A 22,210-nucleotide genomic window follows, 5' to 3' on the forward strand; every position below is an offset into this window, starting at 1 on the left:
TTATGCCGTGACAAAGCTAGGCCTTCACTGTCTTCTTTAGTTTAGTTTAGATTTAGAGATACAGTGTAAAAACCGAGTCCGCGCCGACCAGCGATCCCCGCACACTAACACTGTCCCACACACACACACACACACACACACCAGGGACAATTTACACCCACACACACACCGAGCCAATTCACCTACAAACCCGCACGTCTTTGGAATGTGGGAGGAAACCGGAGCGCCCGGAGAAAACCCACGCAGGTCACGGGGAGAACGTACAAACTCCGTACAGACGGCGCCTGTAGTCGGGATGGAACCCGGGTCTCCGGCGCTGTGAGGCGGCAACTCTATCGCCGCGCCACCGTGGCAAAGAATTCCGCAGAAGGCGTGAAGTAGTCTTGTATAACGGTCGGGGCATTTTACACGGAATGGCCACCGAAATACATCCCTCACGGCGCCAGAGACCCGGGTTCCATCCCGACCACGGGCGCTGTCCGTACGGAGTTTGTACGTTCTCCCTGTGACCTGCGTGGGTTTTCTCCGGGCGCTCCGGTTTTCCTCCCACACTCCAAAGACGTGCGGGTTTGTAGGTTAATCAGCGCCGGTAGAATTGTACATTGGCCTTAGTGTGTGCGGGGTTAGGGTTCGTGTGCGGGGATCGCTGGGCGGCGCGGACCCGGTGGGCCGAAGGGCCTGTTTCCGCGCTGTATCTCTAAAGTCTAAAGAGTGATGGGGAAGTAGTGAGGGTGGGGGGGGGGGGGGGAAGGATGGGGAAGGGGAGTGAGGGGGATGGAGTGTGGCCGAGAGAGCGAGGAAATGACGGGGAAGGGGGAGCGAGAGTGGGGGAGTGATGGAAAAGAGTGACGGGGAAGGGGAGTGACAGGGGGCTGGGGAGAGACGGGGAGCAAGAGTGAGGGCGAGGGAGGGGAGGTGAGATGGCGAAGGAGAGGGAGGACGAGAGAGTGGAGTGAGGGGAGGGAGTGAGGGGAGGGAGTGAGGGGAGGGAGTGAGGGGAGGGAGTGAGGGGAGGGTGAGGGGAGGGAGTGAGGGGAGGGAGTGAGGAGAGGGAGTGAGGGGAGGGTGAGGGGAGGGAGTGAGGGGAGGGAGTGAGGGGAGGGAGTGAGGGGAGGGAGTGAGGGGAGGGTGAGGGGAGGGGGTGAGGGGAGGGAGTGAGGGGAGGGAGTGAGGGGAGGGTGAGGGGAGGGAGGAGTGAGGGGAGGGAGTGAGGAGAGGGAGTGAGGGGAGGGTGAGGGGGAGGGAGTGAGGGGAGGGAGTGAGGGGAGGGAGTGAGGGGAGGGAGTGAGGGGAGGGAGTGAGGGGAGGGAGTGAGGGGAGGGAGTGAGGGGAGGGTGAGGGGAGGGGGTGAGGGGAGGGAGTGAGGGGAGGGAGTGAGGGGAGGGAGTGAGGGGAGGGAGTGAGGGGAGGGTGAGGGGAGGGTGAGGGGAGGGAGTGAGGGGAGAGAGTGAGGGGAGGGTGAGGGGAGGGAGTGAGGGGAGGGTGAGGGGAGGGAGTGAGGGGAGGGAGTGAGGGGAGGGAGTGAGGGGAGGGAGTGAGGGAGGGAGTGAGGGGAGGGTGAGGGGAGGGGGTGAGGGGAGGGAGTGAGGGGAGGGAGTGAGGGGAGGGAGTGAGGGGAGGGAGTGAGGGGAGGGAGTGAGGGGAGGGTGAGGGGAGGGTGAGGGAGGGAGTGAGGGGAGAGAGTGAGGGGAGGGTGAGGGGAGGGAGTGAGGGGAGGGTGAGGGGAGGGTGAGGGGAGGGAGTGAGGGGAGGGTGAGGGGAGGGAGTGAGGGGAGGGTGAGGGGAGGGAGTGAGGGGAGGGTGAGGGGAGGGAGTGAGGGGAGGGTGAGGGGAGGGAGTGAGCATAGGTGATATGGAGACTGGGAGTGAGGGGGAGGGAGTGATGGAAAGCAAGAGTGAGGGGGAGAGAATGCTGGGAAAAGGGTGAGAGCTGGGGAAGGCGAGGGCGTAATGGGGAACGAGAAGTGTGAGGGTGAGGGAGTGAGTCTGAGGGAGTGAAGGTGAAGGGGAGGAGTGAGCATAGGGTAGGGTCGCCAACTATCCCGTATTAGCCGGGACATCCTGTATTTTGGCTAAATGGGTTTGTCCCATATGGTATCGTTCTTGTCCGTATTAGGCCCGGGGGGCGCTGTAGACCCGGACACTGTAGGCCCGGGGACCGTTGTAGGCCCGGTAAGTGCAGGCCCAGACACTGTAGGCCCGGGGGGGGGGCTGTAGGCCCGGTAAGTGCAGGACCAGACACTGTAGGCCCGGGGGCCGCTGTAGGACAAGAACACTGTAGGCCCGGGGACCGCTGCAGGCCTGGTAAGTGCAGGCCCAGACACTGTAGGCCCGGGGGGCTGCTGTAGGCCTGGGCACTGTAGGCCTGGACACTGTAGGCCCGGTAAGTGCAGGCCCAGACACTGTAGGCCCGGGGGGCTGCAGTAGGCCCGGAACACTGTAGGCCCGGGGGGCTGCTGTAGGCCCGGGCACTGTAGGCCTGGACACTGTAGGCCCGGTAAGTGCAGGCCCAGACACTGTAGGCCCGGGAGGCTGCAGTAGGCCCGGAACACTGTAGGCCCGGAACACTGTAGGCCCGGGCGCCATTTAGGGGAGGTTGCGTGGCAACCCGCCTCCCGGCCCGGGCGGCCATCATTGGTGGAGCGGGAGCACGTGGCCACTGGCTGGGTGAGGTCACGTGGGGCGCGGGGCGGTGACGTCACCTTTTGTCCCGTATTTGGGAGTGAGGAAGTTGGCGACCCCTCAGTGAGGGCGGGGGAGGGAAGGAGTGATGGGTGGACGAGGCGGAGGGACGTTGCAGCCACTGACCTGGTCAATATTGAGGCGTAATGGCATAAGCGACACTCGAAGGCAACATTCAGGACCTCCGATCCCCGACTCAGGCCTGACGTGAAGGGCCTTTATCGTCAGCTGTGGAACAAGACAACCATTAGCACATTCATCAGGTCAGAAGTCATAGGAGCAGAATCAGGCCATTCGGCCCGTCAAGTCCACTCCGCCATTCAATCACGGCTGATCTATCTCTCCCTCCCAACCCCATTCTCCTGCCTTCTCCCCATAACCCCTGACACCCGCACTAATCAAGAATCTATCTATCTCTGCCTTAAATATATCCACTGACTTGTGGCCTCCAGAGCAGTCTGTGGCAAAGAGTTCCACAGATTCACCACCCTCTGACTAAAGAAATTCCTCCTCATCCCCATCCTAAAAGAACGTCCTTTAATTCTGAGGCTGTGCCCTCTGGTCTTAGACTCTCCCACTGTCTGTACGTTCTCCCCGTGACCACGTGTGCTTTCTCCGAGATCTTCGGTTTCCTCCCACACTCCAAATATGTATAGGGTTGGGGGCTAATTGGCTTGGTATAAATGTAAATTGTCCCTAGTGTGTGTAGGATAGTGCTAGTGTGCGGGGGTCGCTGGTCGGTGCAGACTCAGTGGGCCGAAGGGCCTGTTTCCGTGCTGTATCTCTAAACAAATCTCTGCCATCATGGCTGAAAATAGACATAAAGTGCTGGAGTAACTCAGCGGGTCAGGCAGCATCTGTGGAGAACGTGGACAGGTACAAAGTGCTGGAGTAACTCAGCGGGTCGGGCAGCATCTGTGGAGAACGTGGACAGGTACAAAGTGCTGGAGTAACTCAGCGGGTCAGGCAGCATCTGTGGAGAACATGGACAGGTATAAAGTGCTGGAGTAACTCAGCGGGTCGGGCAGCATCTGTGGAGAACGTGGATAGGAGTCGTTTCACAGAGTGTTGGAGTAACTCAGTGGAGACACTAGGTGATGGAGCATGGGCGGAGGAGAGGAATGGGTGAGGTGTGGGGGCCGGGGCGTTACCGTCGTCCATACCATGTTGGAGTGGGCCCTCCTGGGCATCTTCTCGCTGGTGTAGAGGTACAGGAACTTGTTGATCTGGGAGGAGGCCAGCCGGTCACGTATCTCCAGCTCCTGCACGATGAAGACCTGGCGGGCCAGGGGCTGCTCCTCGGGGCCCGGGGCCACCAGCTCCACCGGGCCCCTCTCCCCCGCCGGGCCCGGCAACGAGTAGGTCTCGTGCTGGAAGCTCACCTGGGGAGGCACCAAGAACGTCAGCCATTGCTGCAGAACAAACACCAGAGATACTAGAGGAGCAAGATAGACCACTCGACCCTAAACACCAGAGATACTAGAGGAGCAAGATAGACCACTCGACCCTAAACACCAGAGATACTAGAGGAGCAAGATAGACCACTTGAACGGAGTACTGATTCTGGATGATCAGCCACGATCATATTGAATGGCGGTGCTGGCCCGAAGGGCTGAATAATAGGGTTGCCAACTATCTCACTCCCAAATAAGGGACAAGGTGACGTCACCGCCCCGCACCCCACGTGCCACGTGCTCCCGCTCCACCAGGCCGGGTGGCAGGTTGCTATGCAACCTCTGTTAGGCGGCACCCGGGCCTCCGGGCCTACAGTGTACAGGCCTGTGGTGTCCGGGCCTGTGGTGTCCGGGCCTACAGTGTCCGGACCTACAGTGTCCGGGGCTACACTGTCCGGACCTACAGTGTCGGGGCCTACAGTGTCCGGGCCTACAGTGTCCGGGCCTACAGTGTCCGGGCCTACAGTGTCCAGCCTACAGTGCCTGGGCCTACAGTGTCCCGGCCTACACTGTCCGGACCTACAGTGTCCGGGCCTACAGTGTCCGGGGCTACACTGCCTGGACCTACAATGTCAGGGCCTACACTGTCTGGGCCTACAGCGCCCCCCTGGGCCTAATACGGGACAAGGGCGGTCCCATACGGGCGGCAGGGAGTAAATGAGGTTCTTGAGGAATATAAAGAATGTAAAAGGAATCTTAAAAAGGAAATTAGAAAAGCGAAAAAAAGATATGAGGCTGCTTTGGCAAGTAATGTAAAAGTAAACCCCAAGGAGTTCTACAGATATGTCAATAGCAAAAGGATAGTGAGGGATAAAATTGGTCCATTAGAGAGTCAGAGTGGACAGCTATGTGCTGAGCCGGAAGAAATGGGGGAGATATTAAACAATTTCTTTTCTTCGGTATTTACCGAGGAGAAGGATATTGAATTATGTGAGGTAAGCGAAACAAGTAGAGTAGTGATGGAAATTAGGAGGATTAAAGAAGAGGAGGTACGGACACTTTTGAAGAATATAAAAGTGGATAAGTCTCCAGGTCCTGATAGGATATTTCCTAGGACATTGAGGGAAGTTAGTGCAGAAATAGCAGGGGCTATGACGGAAATATTTCAAACGTCATTAGAAACGGGGATGGTGCCGGAAGATTGGCGCATTGCGCATGTTGTGCCTTTGTTTAAAAAAGGTTCTAAAAGTAAACCTAGCAATTATAGACCTATTAGTTTGACGTCTGTGGTGGGAAAATTAATGGAAAAGATACTTAGGGACAATATATATAATTATTTGGATAATCAAGGCCTGATTAGAAACAGTCAACATGGATTTGTGCCTGGAAGGTCATGTTTGACTAATCTTCTTGAATTTTTTGAAGAGGTTACCAGGGAAATTGATAAGGGCAAGGCTGTGGATGTTGTCTATATGGACTTCAGTAAGGCATTTGACAAGGTTCCACATGGAAGGTTGATTAAGAAGGTTAAATCATTGGGTATTAATAGTGAGGTTGCAAGATGGATTCAACAATGGCTGAATGGGAGATACCAGAGGGTAACGGTTGACAATTGTATGTCAGGTTGGAGGCCAGTGTCTAGTGGAGTACCCCAAGGATCTGTGTTGGGTCCACTGTTGTTTGTCATTTACATTAATGATCTGGATGATGGTGTGGCAAATTGGATTAGTAAATATGCAGATGATACTAAGATAGGTGGAGTAGTTGATAGTGAGGTAGATTTTCAAAGTCTACAGACAGACTTGGGCCTTTTGGAAGGGTGGGCTGAAAGATGGCAGATGGAGTTTAATGCTGATAAGTGTGAGGTGCTGCATTTTGGTAGGACAAATCAAAATAGGACGTACAGGGTAAATGGTAGGGAATTGAGGAATGCAGTGGAACAGAGGGATCTGGGAATAACTGTGCATTGTTCCCTGAAGGTGGAATCTCATGTGGATAGGGTGGTGAAGAAGGCGTTTGGTATGCTTGCCTTTATAAATCAGAGCATCGAGTATAGAAGTTGGGATGTAATGTTGAAATTGTACAGGGCATTGGTGAGGCCGAATCTGGAGTATGGTGTGCAGTTCTGGTCGCCAAATTATAGGAAGGATGTCGACAAAATGGAGAGGGTACAGAGGAGATTTACTAGAATGTTGCCTGGGTTTCAGCACTTAGGCTACAGAGAGAGGTTGAACAGGTTGGGTCTTTATTCTTTGGAGCGTAGAAGGTTGATAGAGGTTTTTAAAATTTTGAGAGGGACGGACAGAGTTGACGTGGGTAGGCTTTTCCCTTTGAGAGTGGGGAAGATTCCAACAAGGGGACATAGCTTCAGAATTGAGGGACAAAGGTTTAGGGGTAACATGAGGGGGAACTTCTTTACTCAGAGGGTGGTGGCTGTATGGAATGGGCTTCCGGTGGAAGTGGTGGAGGCTGGCTCGATTTTATTATTTAAGAGTAAATTGGATAGGTATATGGATAGGAGGGGATTAGAGGGTTATGGTCTGAGTGCAGGTAGATGAGACTAGGTCAGGGAGAATGGTCGGCGTGGACTGGTAGGGCCGGACAGGCCTGTTTCCGTGCTGTAGTTGTTATATGTTATATGTTATATGTTAAACCAATTTAGCCCTAAAGATGGGATGTTCCGGCTAATACGGGACAGTTGGCAACCCTACCGAATAACCCACTCCTGCGCCTGTTGTTTATGTTTCCAGTGGATGGTGGGATGACTACCTTGGTGAGCTGTATCTCCATGAGGATGTCATGGTTTCTGTCCGAGCCTCCCAGCGTCCTCCAGGTGTTCTGTGGGCGGTTGGTGAAGGCCGATCGTGAGGGTGACCCTCTGGCGCCGGCGCTGGGCGGCTTCACCCTGCGAGAGAGGTCACACAGGTTCCTGAGCATCGCATTTACTCTGGACCTCGAGAGGTACAGAGCGGAAACAGGCACCTCCGGCCTACCGAGCCCGCGCCGACCGGCGATCGCCCGTTCACACACTAGTTTAGTTCAGAGACAGGGTGCGGAAACAGGCCCTTCTGCCCATCGAGTCCGTGCCGCACTAGGAGTGAGTCGAGGGGATACATACAATACAGGCAGTGGTCTTTCTCTGCAGAGTGGGTGGGTGGAGGAGACACTTGCCCCTAGTGTGTGTAGGATAGTGTTAGTGTGTGGGGATCGCTGGGCGGTGCGGACCCGGTGGGCCGAAGGGCCTGTTTACGCGCTGTGTCTCTAAACTAAACTAAACTAAAACAGGAATGTATTGATGAGTTAGATTTAGCTCTTGGGGCAAAAGGGATCATGGGATGTGGGGAGAAAGCAGGGACGGGGAACTGAACTAAACTGATGGTACTGGTGTGTGAATGGGTGGTCGCTGGTGAGAAGCACCAGGAGTGAGTCGAGGGTCTACACACAGGACTGACCCCGGTGGTCTTTCTCTGCAGAGTGTGAGGAGGGGGTCGGGTGCCGTACCTGGGTGAGTGCGGGTGTGGGCGTGTGGGCGCGGGCGTGCCGTACCTGGGTGAGTGCGGGTGTGGGCGTGTGGCGGTGGGCGTGCTGGCGCGGGCGTGCCGTACCTGGGCGAGCGCGGGTGTGGGCGTGTGGCGGTGGGCGTGCTGGCGTGGGCGTGCCGTACCTGGGCGAGTGCAGGTGTGGGCGTGCGGGTGTGGGCGTGCGGGTGTGGGCGTGTGGCGGTGGGCGTGCTGGCGTGGGCGTGCCGTACCTGGGCGAGTGCAGGTGTGGGCGTGCGGGTGTGGGCGTGCGGGTGTGGGCGTGTGGCGGTGGGCGTGCTGGCGTGGGCGTGCCGTACCTGGGTGAGTGCGGGTGTGGGCGTGCCGTACCTGGGCGAGTGCGGGTGTGGGCGTGTGGCGGTGGGCGTGCCGTACCTGGGCGAGTGCGGGTGTGGGCGTGCGGGTGTGGGCGTGCGGGTGTGGGCGTGTGGCGGTGGGCGTGCTGGCGTGGGCGTGCCGTACCTGGGTGAGTGCGGGTGTGGGCGTGCCGTACCTGGGCGAGTGCGGGTGTGGGCGTGTGGCGGTGGGCGTGCCGTACCTGGGCGAGTGCGGGTGTGGGCGTGTGGGCGTGCGGCGGTGGGCGTGTGGCGGTGGGCTTGCGGCGGTGGGCGTGCTGGCGCGGGCGTGCCGTACCTGGGCGAGTGCGGGTGTGGGCGTGCGGGTGTGGGCGTGCGGGTGTGGGCGTGCGGTTGTGGGCGTGCGGGTGTGGGCGTGCGGGTGTGGGCGTGCCGTACCTGGGCGAGTGCGGGTGTGGGAGTGTGGGCGTGCGGGTGTGGGTGTGTGGCGGTGGGCGTGCGGCGGTGGGCGTGCTGGCGCGGGCGTGCCGTACCTGGGCGAGTGCGGGTGTGGGCGTGCGGGTGTGGGCGAGTGCGGGTGTGGGCGTGTGGGCGTGTGGGCGTGCGGGTGTGGGTGTGTGGCGGTGGGCGTGCGGCGGTGGGCGTGCTGGCGCGGGCGTGCCGTACCTGGGCGAATGCGGGTGTGGGTGTGTGGGTGTGTGGCGGTGGGCGTGCGGCGGTGGGCGTGCGGCGGTGGGCGTGTGGCGGTGGGCGTGCGGGTGTGGGTGTGCTGGCGTGGGTGTGCCGTACCTGGGCGAGTGCGGGTGTGGGCGTGCGGGTGTGGGCGTGCCGTACCTGGGTGAGTGCGGGTGTGGGCGTGTGGGCGTGTGGCGGTGGGCGTGTGGCGGTGGGCGTGTGGCGGTGGGCGTGTGGCGGTGGGCGCGGGCGTGCCGTACCTGGGCGAGTGCGGGTGTGGGCGCGGGCGTGCCGAACCTGGGTGAGTGCGGGTGTGGGCGTGTGGGCGTGCGGGTGCGCGGGCGTGCCGTACCTGGGCGAGTGCGGGTGTGGGCGTGTGGGCGTGCGGGCGTGCCGTACCTGGGTGAGTGCGGGTGTGGGCGTGCGGGTGCGCGGGCGTGCCGTACCTGGGTGAGTGCGGGTGTGGGCGTGTGGGCGTGCGGGTGCGCGGGCGTGCCGTACCTGGGCGAGTGCGGGTGTGGGCGCGGGCGTGCCGAACCTGGGTGAGTGCGGGTGTGGGCGTGTGGGCGTGCGGGTGCGCGGGCGTGCCGTACCTGGGCGAGTGCGGGTGTGGGCGTGTGGGCGTGCGGGTGCGCGGGCGTGCCGTACCTGGGTGAGTGCGGGTGTGGGCGTGCGGGTGCGCGGGCGTGCCGTACCTGGGTGAGTGCGGGTGTGGGCGTGCGGGTGCGCGGGCGTGCCGTACCTGGGCGAGTGCGGGTGTGGGCGTGTGGGCGTGCGGGTGCGGGCTGGGCTGAAGTCCTTGCCCCCGTACAGATGCCAGACCACGGAGATCTCCCGCAGCATGATGCGTGAGTCGGGCACTGGGAAGCGGCCGGGTGCCTTCAGGAGGTCGGTGCTGCCGATGGGGCGTGAGAAGTAGTTGTCCTTCACGGCGATGCTGCCCGCTGTCAGCTTGGACACCACCGGCTCACCGTCCTTGGGCTTGCAAGAGAGCAGACAAGCTTCATTATAACAAACATGGTCGCCAGCACTCACGTGAAAGTACAAGCTAGAGGCAGGAAACATGTTCCCAATGTTGGGCGAGTCCACAACCAGGGGCCACACACAGTCTAAGAATAAAGGGGAGGCCGTTTAAAACTGAGATGAGAAAAAACTTTTTCACCCAGAGAGTTGTGAATGTGTGGAATTCTCTGCCACAGAGGGCAGTGGAGGCCGAATCACTGGATGGATTTAAGAGAGAGTTCGATAGAGCTCTGGGGGCTAGTGGAATCAAGGGATATGGGGAGAAGACAGGCACGGGTTACTGATTGTGGATGATCAGCCACGATCACATTGAATGGTGGTGCGTACAGGCTCGAAGGGCCGAATGGCCTCCTCCTGCACCTATTTTCTATGTTTCTCTGAGCAGATTAGGCCATTCAGCCCATCAAATCAACTCCTCCTGCGCTGGGGGAGGGAGAGAGGGGCAGTGAGGAGGGAGCCCTGTTCTCATGTTAATAAGTTCTAGGAGTATAATCAGGCCATTCGGCCCATCAAGTCCACTCCGCCATTCACTCACGGCTGATCTATCTCTCCCTCCTAACCCCATTCTCCTGCCTTCTCCCCATAAACCCCTGACACCCGTACTGATCAAGAATCTATCTATCTCTGCCTTAAAAATATCCACTGACTTGTGGCCTCCACAGCCGTCTGTGGCAAAGAATCCCACAGATTCACCACCCTCTGACTAAAGAAATCCCTCCTCACCTCCTTCCTCACCCCTGACACCAGTATTACTCACAGGGAAAGGTGCTGTGTGTAGAAATTTGAAAACACGTAGGTAGACACAAAGTGCTGGAGTAACTCAGCGGGTCGGGCAGCATCTCTGGAGAACGTGGACAGGTACAAAGTGCTGGAGTAACTCAGCGGGTCAGGCAGCATCTCTGGAGAGAAGGAATGGGTGACGTTTCGTGTCGAGACCCTTCTTCAGACTGAAAACGCTTCGTGATACAGCGCGTAAACAGGCCCTTCGGCCCACCGAGTCCACACACACACACACACACACTAAGGACAATTTTCACACACACCAAGCCAATTAACCTACAAACCTGTACGTCTTTGGAGTGTGATTGTTAGTCGGTGCGGACTTGCTGGGCCGAAAGGCCTACTTCCACGCATTATGTGTAGAGTCTAAAGGGTCTCGTCACCTGTCCACGTTCTCCAGAGATGCTGCCTGACCCGCTGAGTTACTCCAGCACTCTGTACCTGTCCACGTTCTCCAGAGATGCTGCCTGACCCGCTGAGTTACTCCAGCACTCTGTACCTGTCCACGTTCTCCAGAGATGCTGCCTGACCCGCTGAGTTACTCCAGCACTCTGTACCTGTCCACGTTCTCCAGAGATGCTGCCTGACCCGCTGAGTTACTCCAGCACTCTGTACCTGTCCACGTTCTCCAGAGATGCTGCCTGACCCGCTGAGTTACTCCAGCACTTTGTGTCCTTTTGTGTAGAGTCATATAGAGTGATACAGCGTGGAAACAGGCCCTTCGGCCCAACTTGCCCACACCGGCCAACATGTCCACCTGCCCGCGTTTGGCCCAAATCCCTCCAAACCCGTCCTGTCCATGTACCTGTCTAACTGTTTCTTAAACGTTGGGATAGTCAACTACCTCCTCCGGCAGCTCGTTCCATACACCCACCACCCTCTGTGTGAAAAGGTTACCCCTCAGATCCCTATTAAAACTTCTCCCCTTCACCATAAACCAGCATCTGCACTTCCTTGTTTCTACAAGCAGGGTAATTGCCTTTATTAGCTCAGGTGCAGATATTTCAGAGCAAGAAAGTTACAAACAGCACAACATCACAGAACGTGGGGTTAGACCACAGTCTGAGTGTAGTTCTGTTCACCACATGCGTGGGAACCTGCAGAATAAATTCATCAGCGTTCACCTGCTGAATCAGCCACTTTCAGATCCCCATTTAAAAAATAAAATTAGTTTTAGTTTAGAGATACTGTGCGGAAACAGGCCCTTTGGCCCACCTGGGCGGAACGGTGACGCAGCGGGTAGAACTGCTGCCTCACAGCGCCAGAGCCCCGGGTTCCATCCCGACTACGGGCGCTGTCAGCGCGGAGCTTGCAAGTTCTCCCCGTGACCTGCGTGGGTTTTCTCCGGGTGCTCCGGTTTCCCCCCCCCCCCCCCCGCACTCCAAACACGTGCGGGCTTGCAGGTCATTTATAGTCAGACAAGTGATACAGTGTGGAAACAGGCCATTCGGCCCAACTCGCCCACACCGGCCAAGGTGTCCCAGCTACACTAGTCCCACCTGCCCACACCGGCCAAGGTGTCCCAGCTACACTAGTCCCACCTGCCCACACCGGCCAAGGTGTCCCAGCTACACTAGTCCCACCTGCCCACACCGGCCAAGGTGTCCCAGCTACACTAGTCCCACCTGCCCACACCGGCCAAGGTGTCCCAGCTACACTAGTCCCACCTGCCCACACCGGCCAAGGTGTCCCAGCTACACTAGTCCCACCTGCCCGCGTTTGGTCCATATCCCTCCAAACCCGTCCTATCCATGTACCTGTCCAACTGTTTCTTAAACGTTGGGATAGTCCCAGCCTCAACTACCTCGTTCCGTACACCCACTGTGTTGAAACGTTACCCCTTCAGATTCCTATTAAATCTTTTCCCCTTCACCTTGAACCCATGTCCTCTGGTCCTCGATTCCCCTACTCCGGGCAAGAGACTCTGTGCGTCTACCCGATCTATTCCTCTCATGATTTTGTGCACCTCTGTAAGATCTCTCCTCATCCTCCTGCGCTCCAAGGAATAGAGACCCAGCCTGCTCAACCTCTCCCTGTAGCTCACACCCTCTAGTCCTGGCAACATCCTCGTGAATCTTCTCAATTTACCAATTACTCCGGGCAAGAGACTCTGTGCGTCTACCCGATCTATTCCTCTCATGATTTTGTACACCTCTATAAGATCTCCCCTCGTCTATAGTCTGTCAATAGACAATAGGTGCAGGAGGAGGCCATTCGGCCCTTCGAACCATTCAATGTGATCATGGCTGATCATTCTCAATCAGTACCCCGTTCCTGCCTTCTCCCCATACCCCCTGACTCCGCTATCCTTAAGAGCTCTATCTAGCTCTCTCTTGAATGCATTCAGAGAATTGGCCTCCACTGCCTTCTGAGGCAGAGAATTCCACAGATTCACAACTCTCTGACTGAAAAAGTTTTTCCTCATCTCCATTCTAAATGGCCCACCCCTTATTCTTAAACTGTGTGGCCCCTGGTTCTGGACTCCCCCAACATTGGGAACATGTTTCCTGCCTCTAATGTGTCCAACCCCTTAATAGTCTTAACCTGGTGAACCTACGCTGCACGCCCTCAATAGCAAGAATATCCTTCCTCAAATTTGGAGACCAAAACTGCGCACAGTACTCCAGGTGCGGTCTCACTAGGGCCCTGTACAACTGCACACAGTAGAAACTTAGAAACATAGAAAATAGGTGCAGGAGTAGGCCATTCGGCCCTTCGAGCCTGCACCGCCATTCAATATGATCATGGCTGATCATCCAACTCAGTATCCCGTACCTGCCTTCTCTCCGTACCCCCTGATCCCTTTAGCCACAAGGGCCACATCTAACTCCCTCTTAAATATAGCCAATGAACTGGCCTCAACTACCTTCTGTGGCAGAGAATTCCACAGATTCACCACTCTCTGTGTGAAAAGATGTTTTCTCATCTCGGTCCTAAAAGACTTCCCCCTTATCCCTAAACTGTGACCCCTTGTTCTGGACTTCCCCAACATCGGGAACAATCTTCCCGCATCTAGCCTGTCCAACCCCTTAAGAATTTTGTAAGTTTCTATAAGATCCCCCCTCAATCTTCTAAATTCCAGCGAGTACAAGCCGAGTCTATCCAGTCTTTCTTCATATGAAAGTCCTGCCATCCCAGGAATCAATCTGGTGAACCTTCTCTGTACTCCCTCTACGGCAAGAATGTCTTTCCTCAGATTAGACAATAGACAATAGACAATAGGTGCAGGAGTAGACCATTCAGCCCTTCGAGCCAGCACCGCCATTCAATGCGATCATGGCTGATCACTCTCAATCAGTACCCCGTTCCTGCCTTCTCCCCATACCCCCTCACTCCGCTATCCTTAAGAGCTCTATCCAGCTCTCTCTTGAAAGCATCCAACGAACTGGCCTCCACTGCCTTCTGAGGCAGAGAATTCCACACCTTCACCACTCTCTGACTGAAAAAGTTCTTCCTCATCTCCGTTCTAAATGGCCTACCCCTTATTCGTAAACTGTGGCCCCTTGTTCTGGACTCCCCCAACATTGGGAACATGTTTCCTGCCTCTAATGTGTCCAATCCCCTAATTATCTTATATGTTTCAATAAGATCCCCCCTCATCCTTCTAAATTCCAGTGTATACAAGCCCAATCGCTCCAGTCTTTCAACATACGACAGTCCCGCCATTCCGGGAATTAACCTAGTGAACCTACGCTGCACGCCCTCAATAGCAAGAATATCCTTCCTCAAATTTGGAGACCAAAACTGCACACAGTACTCCAGGTGCGGTCTCACTAGGGCCCTGTACAACTGCACACAGTACTCCAAGTGTGGTCACACCAGGGCCCTGTACAACTGGGCAACACTCACCGGTATTCCCATGCCGGGAGCGTCGAGGATGCAGAAGTCGTCGTTGTCGGTGGAGTCACTGCCCGGCTCGCTGCCGTCCGATGGGAACACGGGGTCCGGCTTGTCGGCTCCTGCCGCGGTGGCGGCGGCGGGCTGCGCCGGCGGCCTCTCCCGCCCGTTCTCCCCTGGGAACAGGTAGACAGAGACGGGCGAGCCGTGGCGCGCCAGGGGAACCCCACCTGTGCGTACGGGAGGGACGGGAGAGAGAGGGTCATGAAGTGACGGACAGCCGCGCTTAGGAAAGATCGGGTCAAACGCTTCCCACGTGTATGTGGGGTGTGTGTGTGTGTGTGGGGTGTGGGGTGTGTGTGGGGGGTGTGTGTGTGTGTGTGGGGTGTGTGTGTGTGTGTGTGGGGTGTGTGGGGGGTGTGTGTGTGTTCTCAGTCATTCTTCACGCCCCCGTGAGAGTTATCGCTAAAGACAGACGCACAAAATGCTGGAGTAACTCAGCAGGTCAGGCAGCATCTGTGGAGAACGTGGACAGGTACAAAGTGCTGGAGTAACTCAGCGGGTCAGGCAGCATCTCTGGAGAGAAGGAACGGGTGACGTTTTGGGTCGAGACCCTTCCTCAGACCCTTCTCGCCAAGAGATGCTGCCCGTCCCGCTGAGTGACTCCAGCGTTCCGTGTCTGTCTTCGGATGTAAACCAGCGTCTGCAGTTGCCTCCTAAACTACACGAAACAGACTTAATTATAACTCTGTGGAGGAAGGAACTGCAGACGCTGGTTTAAATCGAAGGTGGGCACAAAGCGCTGGAGTAACTCAGCGGGACAGGCAGCATCTGTGGAGAACGTGGACAGGTACAAAGTGCTGGAGTAACTCAGCGGGTCGGGCAGCATCTCTGGGGAGAAGGAATGGGTGACGTTTCGGGTCGAGACCCTTCTTCAGATTTTATGTGGTATTATCTGATGTTTATCATCGTGACATTTTTGCATGTCTTTCATTCGTTTGTTCTACATCTCCCGACATCGCCGTCTGTATCTCTCGTTTCCCTCTCCCCCCTGACTCTCAGCCTGAAGAAGGGTCTCGACCCAAAACGTCGCCCGTTCCTTCTCTCCAGAGATGCTGCCTGACCTGCTGAGTTACTCCAGCACTTTGTACCTGTCCACGTTCTCCACAGATGCTGCCTGACCCGCTGAGTTACTCCAGCTTTTAGTGTCTGCCTCCGATTTAAACCAGCATCTGCAGTTCCTTCCTAAGCACACTCACGCCTGCTCACACACACGCACTAACACACATTAATGCATGCCATATGCATGCTCACGAACAGCTAAGCGTGCCCGCTCACACACACACCAATGCAGGCTCGCACACGTACATATTAATGCACAGTCACGCACAGTCACACACACATGCAGCATCCACAAATGCACGCTCACTCTTAAATGCACACTGATTCGAGCACACACTTGCACACACGCACACTGATGCATGCACACGCACGCACGCACACACACACACCCACACACACCCACACCTGGTGACTGTCCCGTTCCCACTCTTGCTGCATTTACACAGGTCGCTATCACTCACACACACACACACACTCACATACACTCACACCCACACACACACAGATACACCACTCACACTCACACACACCCACACACACACACACAGATATACCACTCACACACACACACACACAGATACACACAGATACACCACTCATACACACACACACAGACACACACACACACACATAGACACACACACACTGTCCTGCTTCCAACGTCACTGTGTTTACACTAGCACACACACACACAGATACACACACACACACAGATACACACAGATACACCACTCACACACACACACACACACAGATACACACACACACTGTCCTGCTTCCAACCTCACTGTGTTTACACTAGCACACACTCACACACCCACAAACACACAGTCACAGACACACTCACACACACCCAGAGTCCGCCCCATTCCCACCCTTGTTGTGTTCACCCATGCTCGCACTCTCTCACACACACTCACCCCCCCGTCGGCCCTGTCCTGTCCCTGTCCCACCCCGTCACTGTGAAAGTGTCCCACCCCGTCACTGTGTACCCGTCACTGTGTACCCGTCCCTGTGTACCGTCCCTGTGTACCCGTCACTGTGTACCCCCGTCCCTGTGTACCCGTCCCTGTGTACCCGTCACTGTGTACCCCCGTCCCTGTGTACCCGTCCCTGTGTACCCGTCCCTGTGTACCCGTCCCTGTGTACCCCGTCCCTGTGTACCCCCGTCCCTGTGTACCCCCGTCCCTGTGTACCCCCGTCACTGTGTACCCCCCATCCCTGTGTACCCGTCCCTGTGTACCCCCATCACTGTGTACCCCCCGTCCCCGTGTACCCGTCCCTGTGTACCCCCGTCACTGTGTACCCCCGTCACTGTGTACCCCCCGTCCCTGTGTACCCCCCGTCCCTGTGTACCCGTCCCTGTGTACCCCCGTCACTGTGTACCCGTCCCTGTGTACCCCCCGTCCCTGTGTACCCCCCGTCCCTGTGTACCCCCGTCACTGTGTACCCGTCCCTGTGTACCCCCCGTCCCTGTGTACCCGTCCCTGTGTACCCCCGTCACTGTGTACCCCCGTCCCTGTGTACACGTCCCTGTGTACCCCCGTCACTGTGTACCCCCGTCACTGTGTACCCCCGTCCCTATGTACCCCCGTCACTGTGTACCCCCGTCACTGTGTACCCGTCACTGTGTACCCCCGTCCCTGTGTACCCCCCGTCCCTGTGTACATGTCCCTGTGTACCCCGTCACTGTGTACCCCGTCCCTGTGTACCCGTCCCTGTGTACCCCCGTCACTGTGTACCCCCGTCACTGTGTACCCCCGTCCCTGTGTACCCCCGTCCCTGTGTACCCCCGTCACTGTGTACCCGTCACTGTGTACCCCCGTCCCTGTGTACCCCCGTCACTGTGTACCCCCGTCCCTGTGTACCCCCGTCACTGTGTACCCGTCCCTGTGTACCCCCCGTCACTGTGTACCCGTCACTGTGTACCCCCGTCCCTGTGTACCCCCGTCACTGTGTACCCGTCACTGTGTACCCGTCCCTGTGTACCCCCGTCCCTGTGTACCCCGTCCCTGTGTACCCCCCGTCCCTGTGTACCCCGTCCCTGTGTACCCCCGTCCCTGTGTACCCGTCACTGTGTACCCGTCACTGTGTACCCCCGTCACTGTGTACCCGTCACTGTGTACCCGTCCCTGTGTACCCCCGTCACTGTGTACCCGTCCCCGTGTACCCCCCGTCACTGTGTACCCGTCCCTGTGTACCCGTCCCTGTGTACCCCCGTCACTGTGTACCCCCGTCCCTGTGTACCCGTCCCTGTGTACCCCCGTCACTGTGTACCCCCGTCACTGTGTACCCCCGTCCCTATGTACCCCCGTCACTGTGTACCCCCGTCACTGTGTACCCGTCACTGTGTACCCCCGTCCCTGTGTACCCCCCGTCCCTGTGTACATGTCCCTGTGTACCCCGTCACTGTGTACCCCGTCCCTGTGTACCCGTCCCTGTGTACCCCCGTCACTGTGTACCCCCGTCACTGTGTACCCCCGTCCCTGTGTACCCCCGTCCCTGTGTACCCCCGTCACTGTGTACCCGTCACTGTGTACCCCCGTCCCTGTGTACCCCCGTCACTGTGTACCCCCGTCCCTGTGTACCCCCGTCACTGTGTACCCGTCCCTGTGTACCCCCCGTCACTGTGTACCCGTCACTGTGTACCCCCGTCCCTGTGTACCCCCGTCACTGTGTACCCGTCACTGTGTACCCGTCCCTGTGTACCCCCGTCCCTGTGTACCCCGTCCCTGTGTACCCCCCGTCCCTGTGTACCCCGTCCCTGTGTACCCCCGTCCCTGTGTACCCGTCACTGTGTACCCGTCACTGTGTACCCCCGTCACTGTGTACCCGTCACTGTGTACCCGTCCCTGTGTACCCCCGTCACTGTGTACCCGTCCCCGTGTACCCCCGTCACTGTGTACCCGTCCCTGTGTACCCGTCCCTGTGTACCCCGTCACTGTGTACCCGTCCCTGTGTACCCCCGTCACTGTGTACCCGTCACTGTGTACTCCCCGTCACTGTGTACCCGTCACTGTGTACCCGTCACTGTGTACTCCCCGTCCCTGTGTACCCCCCGTCCCTGTGTACCCGTCACTGTGTACCCGTCACTGTGTACCCGTCACTGTGTACCCGTCACTGTGTACTCCCCGTCCCTGTGTACCCGTCACTGTGTACCCGTCACTGTGTACCCGTCACTGTGTACCCCCGTCACTGTGTACCCGTCACTGTGTACCCGTCCCTGTGTACCCGTCACTGTGTACCCGTCAGTGTGTACCCCCGTCCTGTGTACCCGTCACTGTGTACCCCCGTCCCTGTGTACCCGTCACTGTGTACCCCCGTCCCTGTGTACCCCCGTCACTGTGTACCCGTCACTGTGTACCCGTCACTGTGTACCCGTCACTGTGTACCCCCGTCACTGTGTACCCCCGTCACTGTGTACCCCGTCACTGTGTACCCGTCACTGTGTACCCCCGTCCCTGTGTACCCCCCGTCCCTGTGTACCCGTCACTGTGTACCCGTCACTGTGTACCCCCGTCACTGTGTACCCCCGTCACTGTGTACCCCGTCACTGTGTACCCGTCACTGTGTACCCCCGTCCCTGTGTACCCCCCGTCCCTGTGTACCCGTCACTGTGTACCCGTCACTGTGTACCCGTCCCTGTGTACCCCCGTCACTGTGTACCCCCGTCACTGTGTACCCGTCACTGTGTACCCGTCCCTGTGTACCCCCCGTCACTGTGTACCCGTCACTGTGTACCCGTCACTATGTACCCGTCCCTGTGTACCCCCCGTCACTGTGTACCCGTCACTGTGTACCCGTCACTGTGTACCCGTCACTGTGTACCCGTCACTGTGTACCCGTCCCTGTGTACCCCCCGTCACTGTGTACCCGTCACTGTGTACCCGTCACTGTGTACCCGTCACTGTGTACCCGTCAGTGTACCCGTCACTGTGTACCCGTCCCTGTGTACCCCCCGTCACTGTGTACCCGTCAGTGTGTACCCCCCGTCACTGTGTACCCGTCAGTGTGTACCCCCGTCCCTGTGTACCCCCCGTCCCTGTGTACCCCCCGTCCCTGTGTACCCGTCACTGTGTACCCCCGTCCCTGTGTACCCGTCCCTGTGTACCCGCCCTGTCCCAGCGTACCTGTCCCATCGGCGGTGTCACTGCGGCTGCGCTCGGTGTCGATGAGAGCGTCGGTCAGGTCGCCCTGGTTGATCTCCGCCGTCTCGGCCGGCAGGCGAGGGGGGAGCGAGGGGGCCGACTCCGGCTGCTGGAGAGGGGGAGGGGGTGGGGGGGGGGGAGGGGAGAGGGGAGAGGGTCACACACCAACCCCCACCTCAAACAGCTGACGGGACCGGCGACCACCCCCACCCCAGTGGAATACGGTGTGTGTGTGTGTGTGTGCGTGTTCGCGCGCGCATGTGTGTGCGTGTTCGCGCGCGCGTGCATGTGTGTGCGCGTGTGCGTGCGTACGTGTGTGTGTGTATGTGTGCATGAGCGCGTGTGTGTGCGCGTACGTGTGTGTGCTTATGTGTGCGTGTGTGTATGTGCGTGCGTGCGTATTTGTGTGTGTGCGCGTGTGTGTGTGTGTGCGTGGGTGCATGTGTGTGTGTTGGCGTGCGTGCGTGCGTGTGTGTACGGTGGGTGTGTGTCCGTGCGCGTGTGTTGTCGCGCGTTTGCTTGCGTGTTTGTGTGTGTGCCTTGTGTGTGCATGCGTGTGTGTGTGTTTGTGTGTGGGTGTGTGTGTGCATGCGCGCGCGTGTGTGTGTGTGTGTGTGCGTGTGTGTGTCCGCACGCGTGTGTGCGTGTGCTTGCGCGTTTGTGTGTGTGCCTGTGTGTGCGTTCGTGTGTGTGTGCGTGTGCGCTTGTGTGTGCGTGTGTCTGTGTGTGCGTATGTGTGCGTGCTTGCATGTGTGCGTGCGTGTGTGTGTGTGTGTGTACGTGTGTGTGCGTGCGTCTACACACAAACTGACGTTTTCTCTCTGGTTTATCATGTTGTTTACAGTGCACGATGTTGACATACTCTGTTGTGCTGCTGCAAGTAAGAATGTCATTGTTCTATCTGGGACATGTGACAATAAAACACTCTTGATACTTGACGTTTCGGGTCAGGACCCTTCCTCTGATGGTCCCCCCCCCCCCCCCCCCCCCCAGTGTGGGAACAGGCGGAGGAGATCGGTTTAACTTGGTGTTGTGTTTGGCACGGCATTGTGGGCTGAAGGGCCTGTTCCTGTGTTGTTCTGTTCTGCGGTCGGCATGTCCTGCGAGTCCAGGCCGGCTGTGTGACGCACAGATCGCCTCAGATAAAGAAGTGTAACCTGACTTCAACTTCCCCTCAAACGCTGCATGATCTCACCCGAGAAAATCCCCTCACCAGGAAACTCCCTCACCAGAGAAAATCCACTTCCTCCCACCCCCACCATCGCTCCTGCTCAGATTAACTTAGTTTAGTTTAGTTTGGAGAGGGGGTTGCCAACTTCCTCACTCCCAAATACGGGACAAGGTGACGTCACCGCCCCGCGCCCCACGTGACCTCACCCAGCCAGCGGCCACGTGCTCCCGCCCCACCAATGGCGGCCACCCGAGCCGGGTGGCGGGTTGCTACGCAATCTCCATGAGGCGGCGCCCGGGCCTCCGGGCCTACAGCGTCTGGGCCTACAGCGTCCGGGCCTACAGCGTCCGGGCCTACACTGTCCGGGCCTACACTGTCTGGGCCTACAGCGTCCGGGCCTACAGCGTCCGGGCCTACAGTGTCCGGGCCTACAGCGTCCGGGCGTACAGCGTCCGGGCCTACACTGTCCGGGCCTACACTCTCCGGGCCTACAGTGTCCGGGCCTACAGTGTCCGGGCCTACAGTGTCCAGACCTACAGTGTCCGGGCCTACAGTGTCCGGGCCTACAGTGTCCGGGCCTACAGTGTCCGGGCCTACAGTGTCCGGGCCTACAGTGTCCAGGCCTACAGTGTCCAGGCCTACAGTGGACAAGGGCGGTCCTGTACGGAACATACCAATTTAGCCCAAAATACGGGATGTCCCGGCTAATACGGGACAGTTGGGAATCCTAGGCGTGGAAACAGGCCCTTCGGCCCACCGGGTCCGTGCCGACCAGCAATCCTCGCACATTAACACTGCCCTACACACACTAGGGACAGGCACGGTGGCGCAGCGGTAGAGTTGCTGCCTCACAGCGCCGGAGACCCGGGTTCCTTCCTGACTACGGGTGCTGTCTGTATGGAGTTTGTACGTTCTCCCCGTGACCTGCGTGGGTTTTCTCCGGGCGCTCCGGTTTCCTCCCACACTCCAAAGACGTGCAGGTTTGCAGGCTAATTGGCTCGGTATAAATGTAAAATTGTCCCTAGTGTGTGTGTGTGTGTGTAGGATAGTATTAGTGTGCGGGGATCGCTGGGCGGGGCGGACCCGGTGGGCCGAAGGGCCTGTTTCCGCGCTGTATCTCTGAACTAAAAATGAAGCCATGTTGCGACCTTACAAGAAATGTTCTATTGATTCAGGATCAGTTCCTGTGGATTGGAGGGTAGCTAATGTTGTCCCACTTTTTAAGAAAGGAGGGAGAGAGAAATTATAGACCAGTTAGTCTGACATCAGTGGTGGGGAAGATGCTGGAGTCAATTATAAAAGACGAAATTGCTGAGCATTTTGGATAGTAGTAACAGGGGAGAGCTGGTGGATGTGGGGTACCTTGACTTTCAGAACGCCTTTGACAAGATTCCACATAGGAGATTAGTGGGCAAAATTAGAGCACATGGTATTGGGGGTAGGGTACTGACATGGATAGAAAATTGGTTGACAGACAGAAAGCAAAGAGTGGGGATAAATGGGTCCCTTTCAGAATGGCAGGCAGTGACTAGTGGGGTACCGC

At 57.7% G+C, this 22,210-nt stretch overlaps 1 protein-coding gene across 1 annotated transcript in view; it reads right to left on the reverse strand.

Annotated features, from left to right (window-relative positions):
• Positions 1–2,742: 2,742 nt before the first annotated feature.
• LOC144609642 (autophagy-related protein 2 homolog A-like) overlaps positions 2,743–22,210 on the reverse strand; it is a 91,962-nt gene continuing 72,494 nt past the window's right edge. Inside the window, 6 exon segments of the mRNA XM_078428143.1 lie at positions 2,743–2,910; positions 3,846–4,064; positions 6,846–6,981; positions 9,329–9,567; positions 14,239–14,456; positions 19,479–19,605. Coding sequence (XP_078284269.1) covers positions 2,743–2,910; positions 3,846–4,064; positions 6,846–6,981; positions 9,329–9,567; positions 14,239–14,456; positions 19,479–19,605 — 1,107 coding nt within the window.

Source organism: Rhinoraja longicauda, chromosome 34 (assembly GCF_053455715.1).
Source record: "Rhinoraja longicauda isolate Sanriku21f chromosome 34, sRhiLon1.1, whole genome shotgun sequence".
Lineage (NCBI taxonomy): Eukaryota > Metazoa > Chordata > Chondrichthyes > Rajiformes > Arhynchobatidae > Rhinoraja > Rhinoraja longicauda.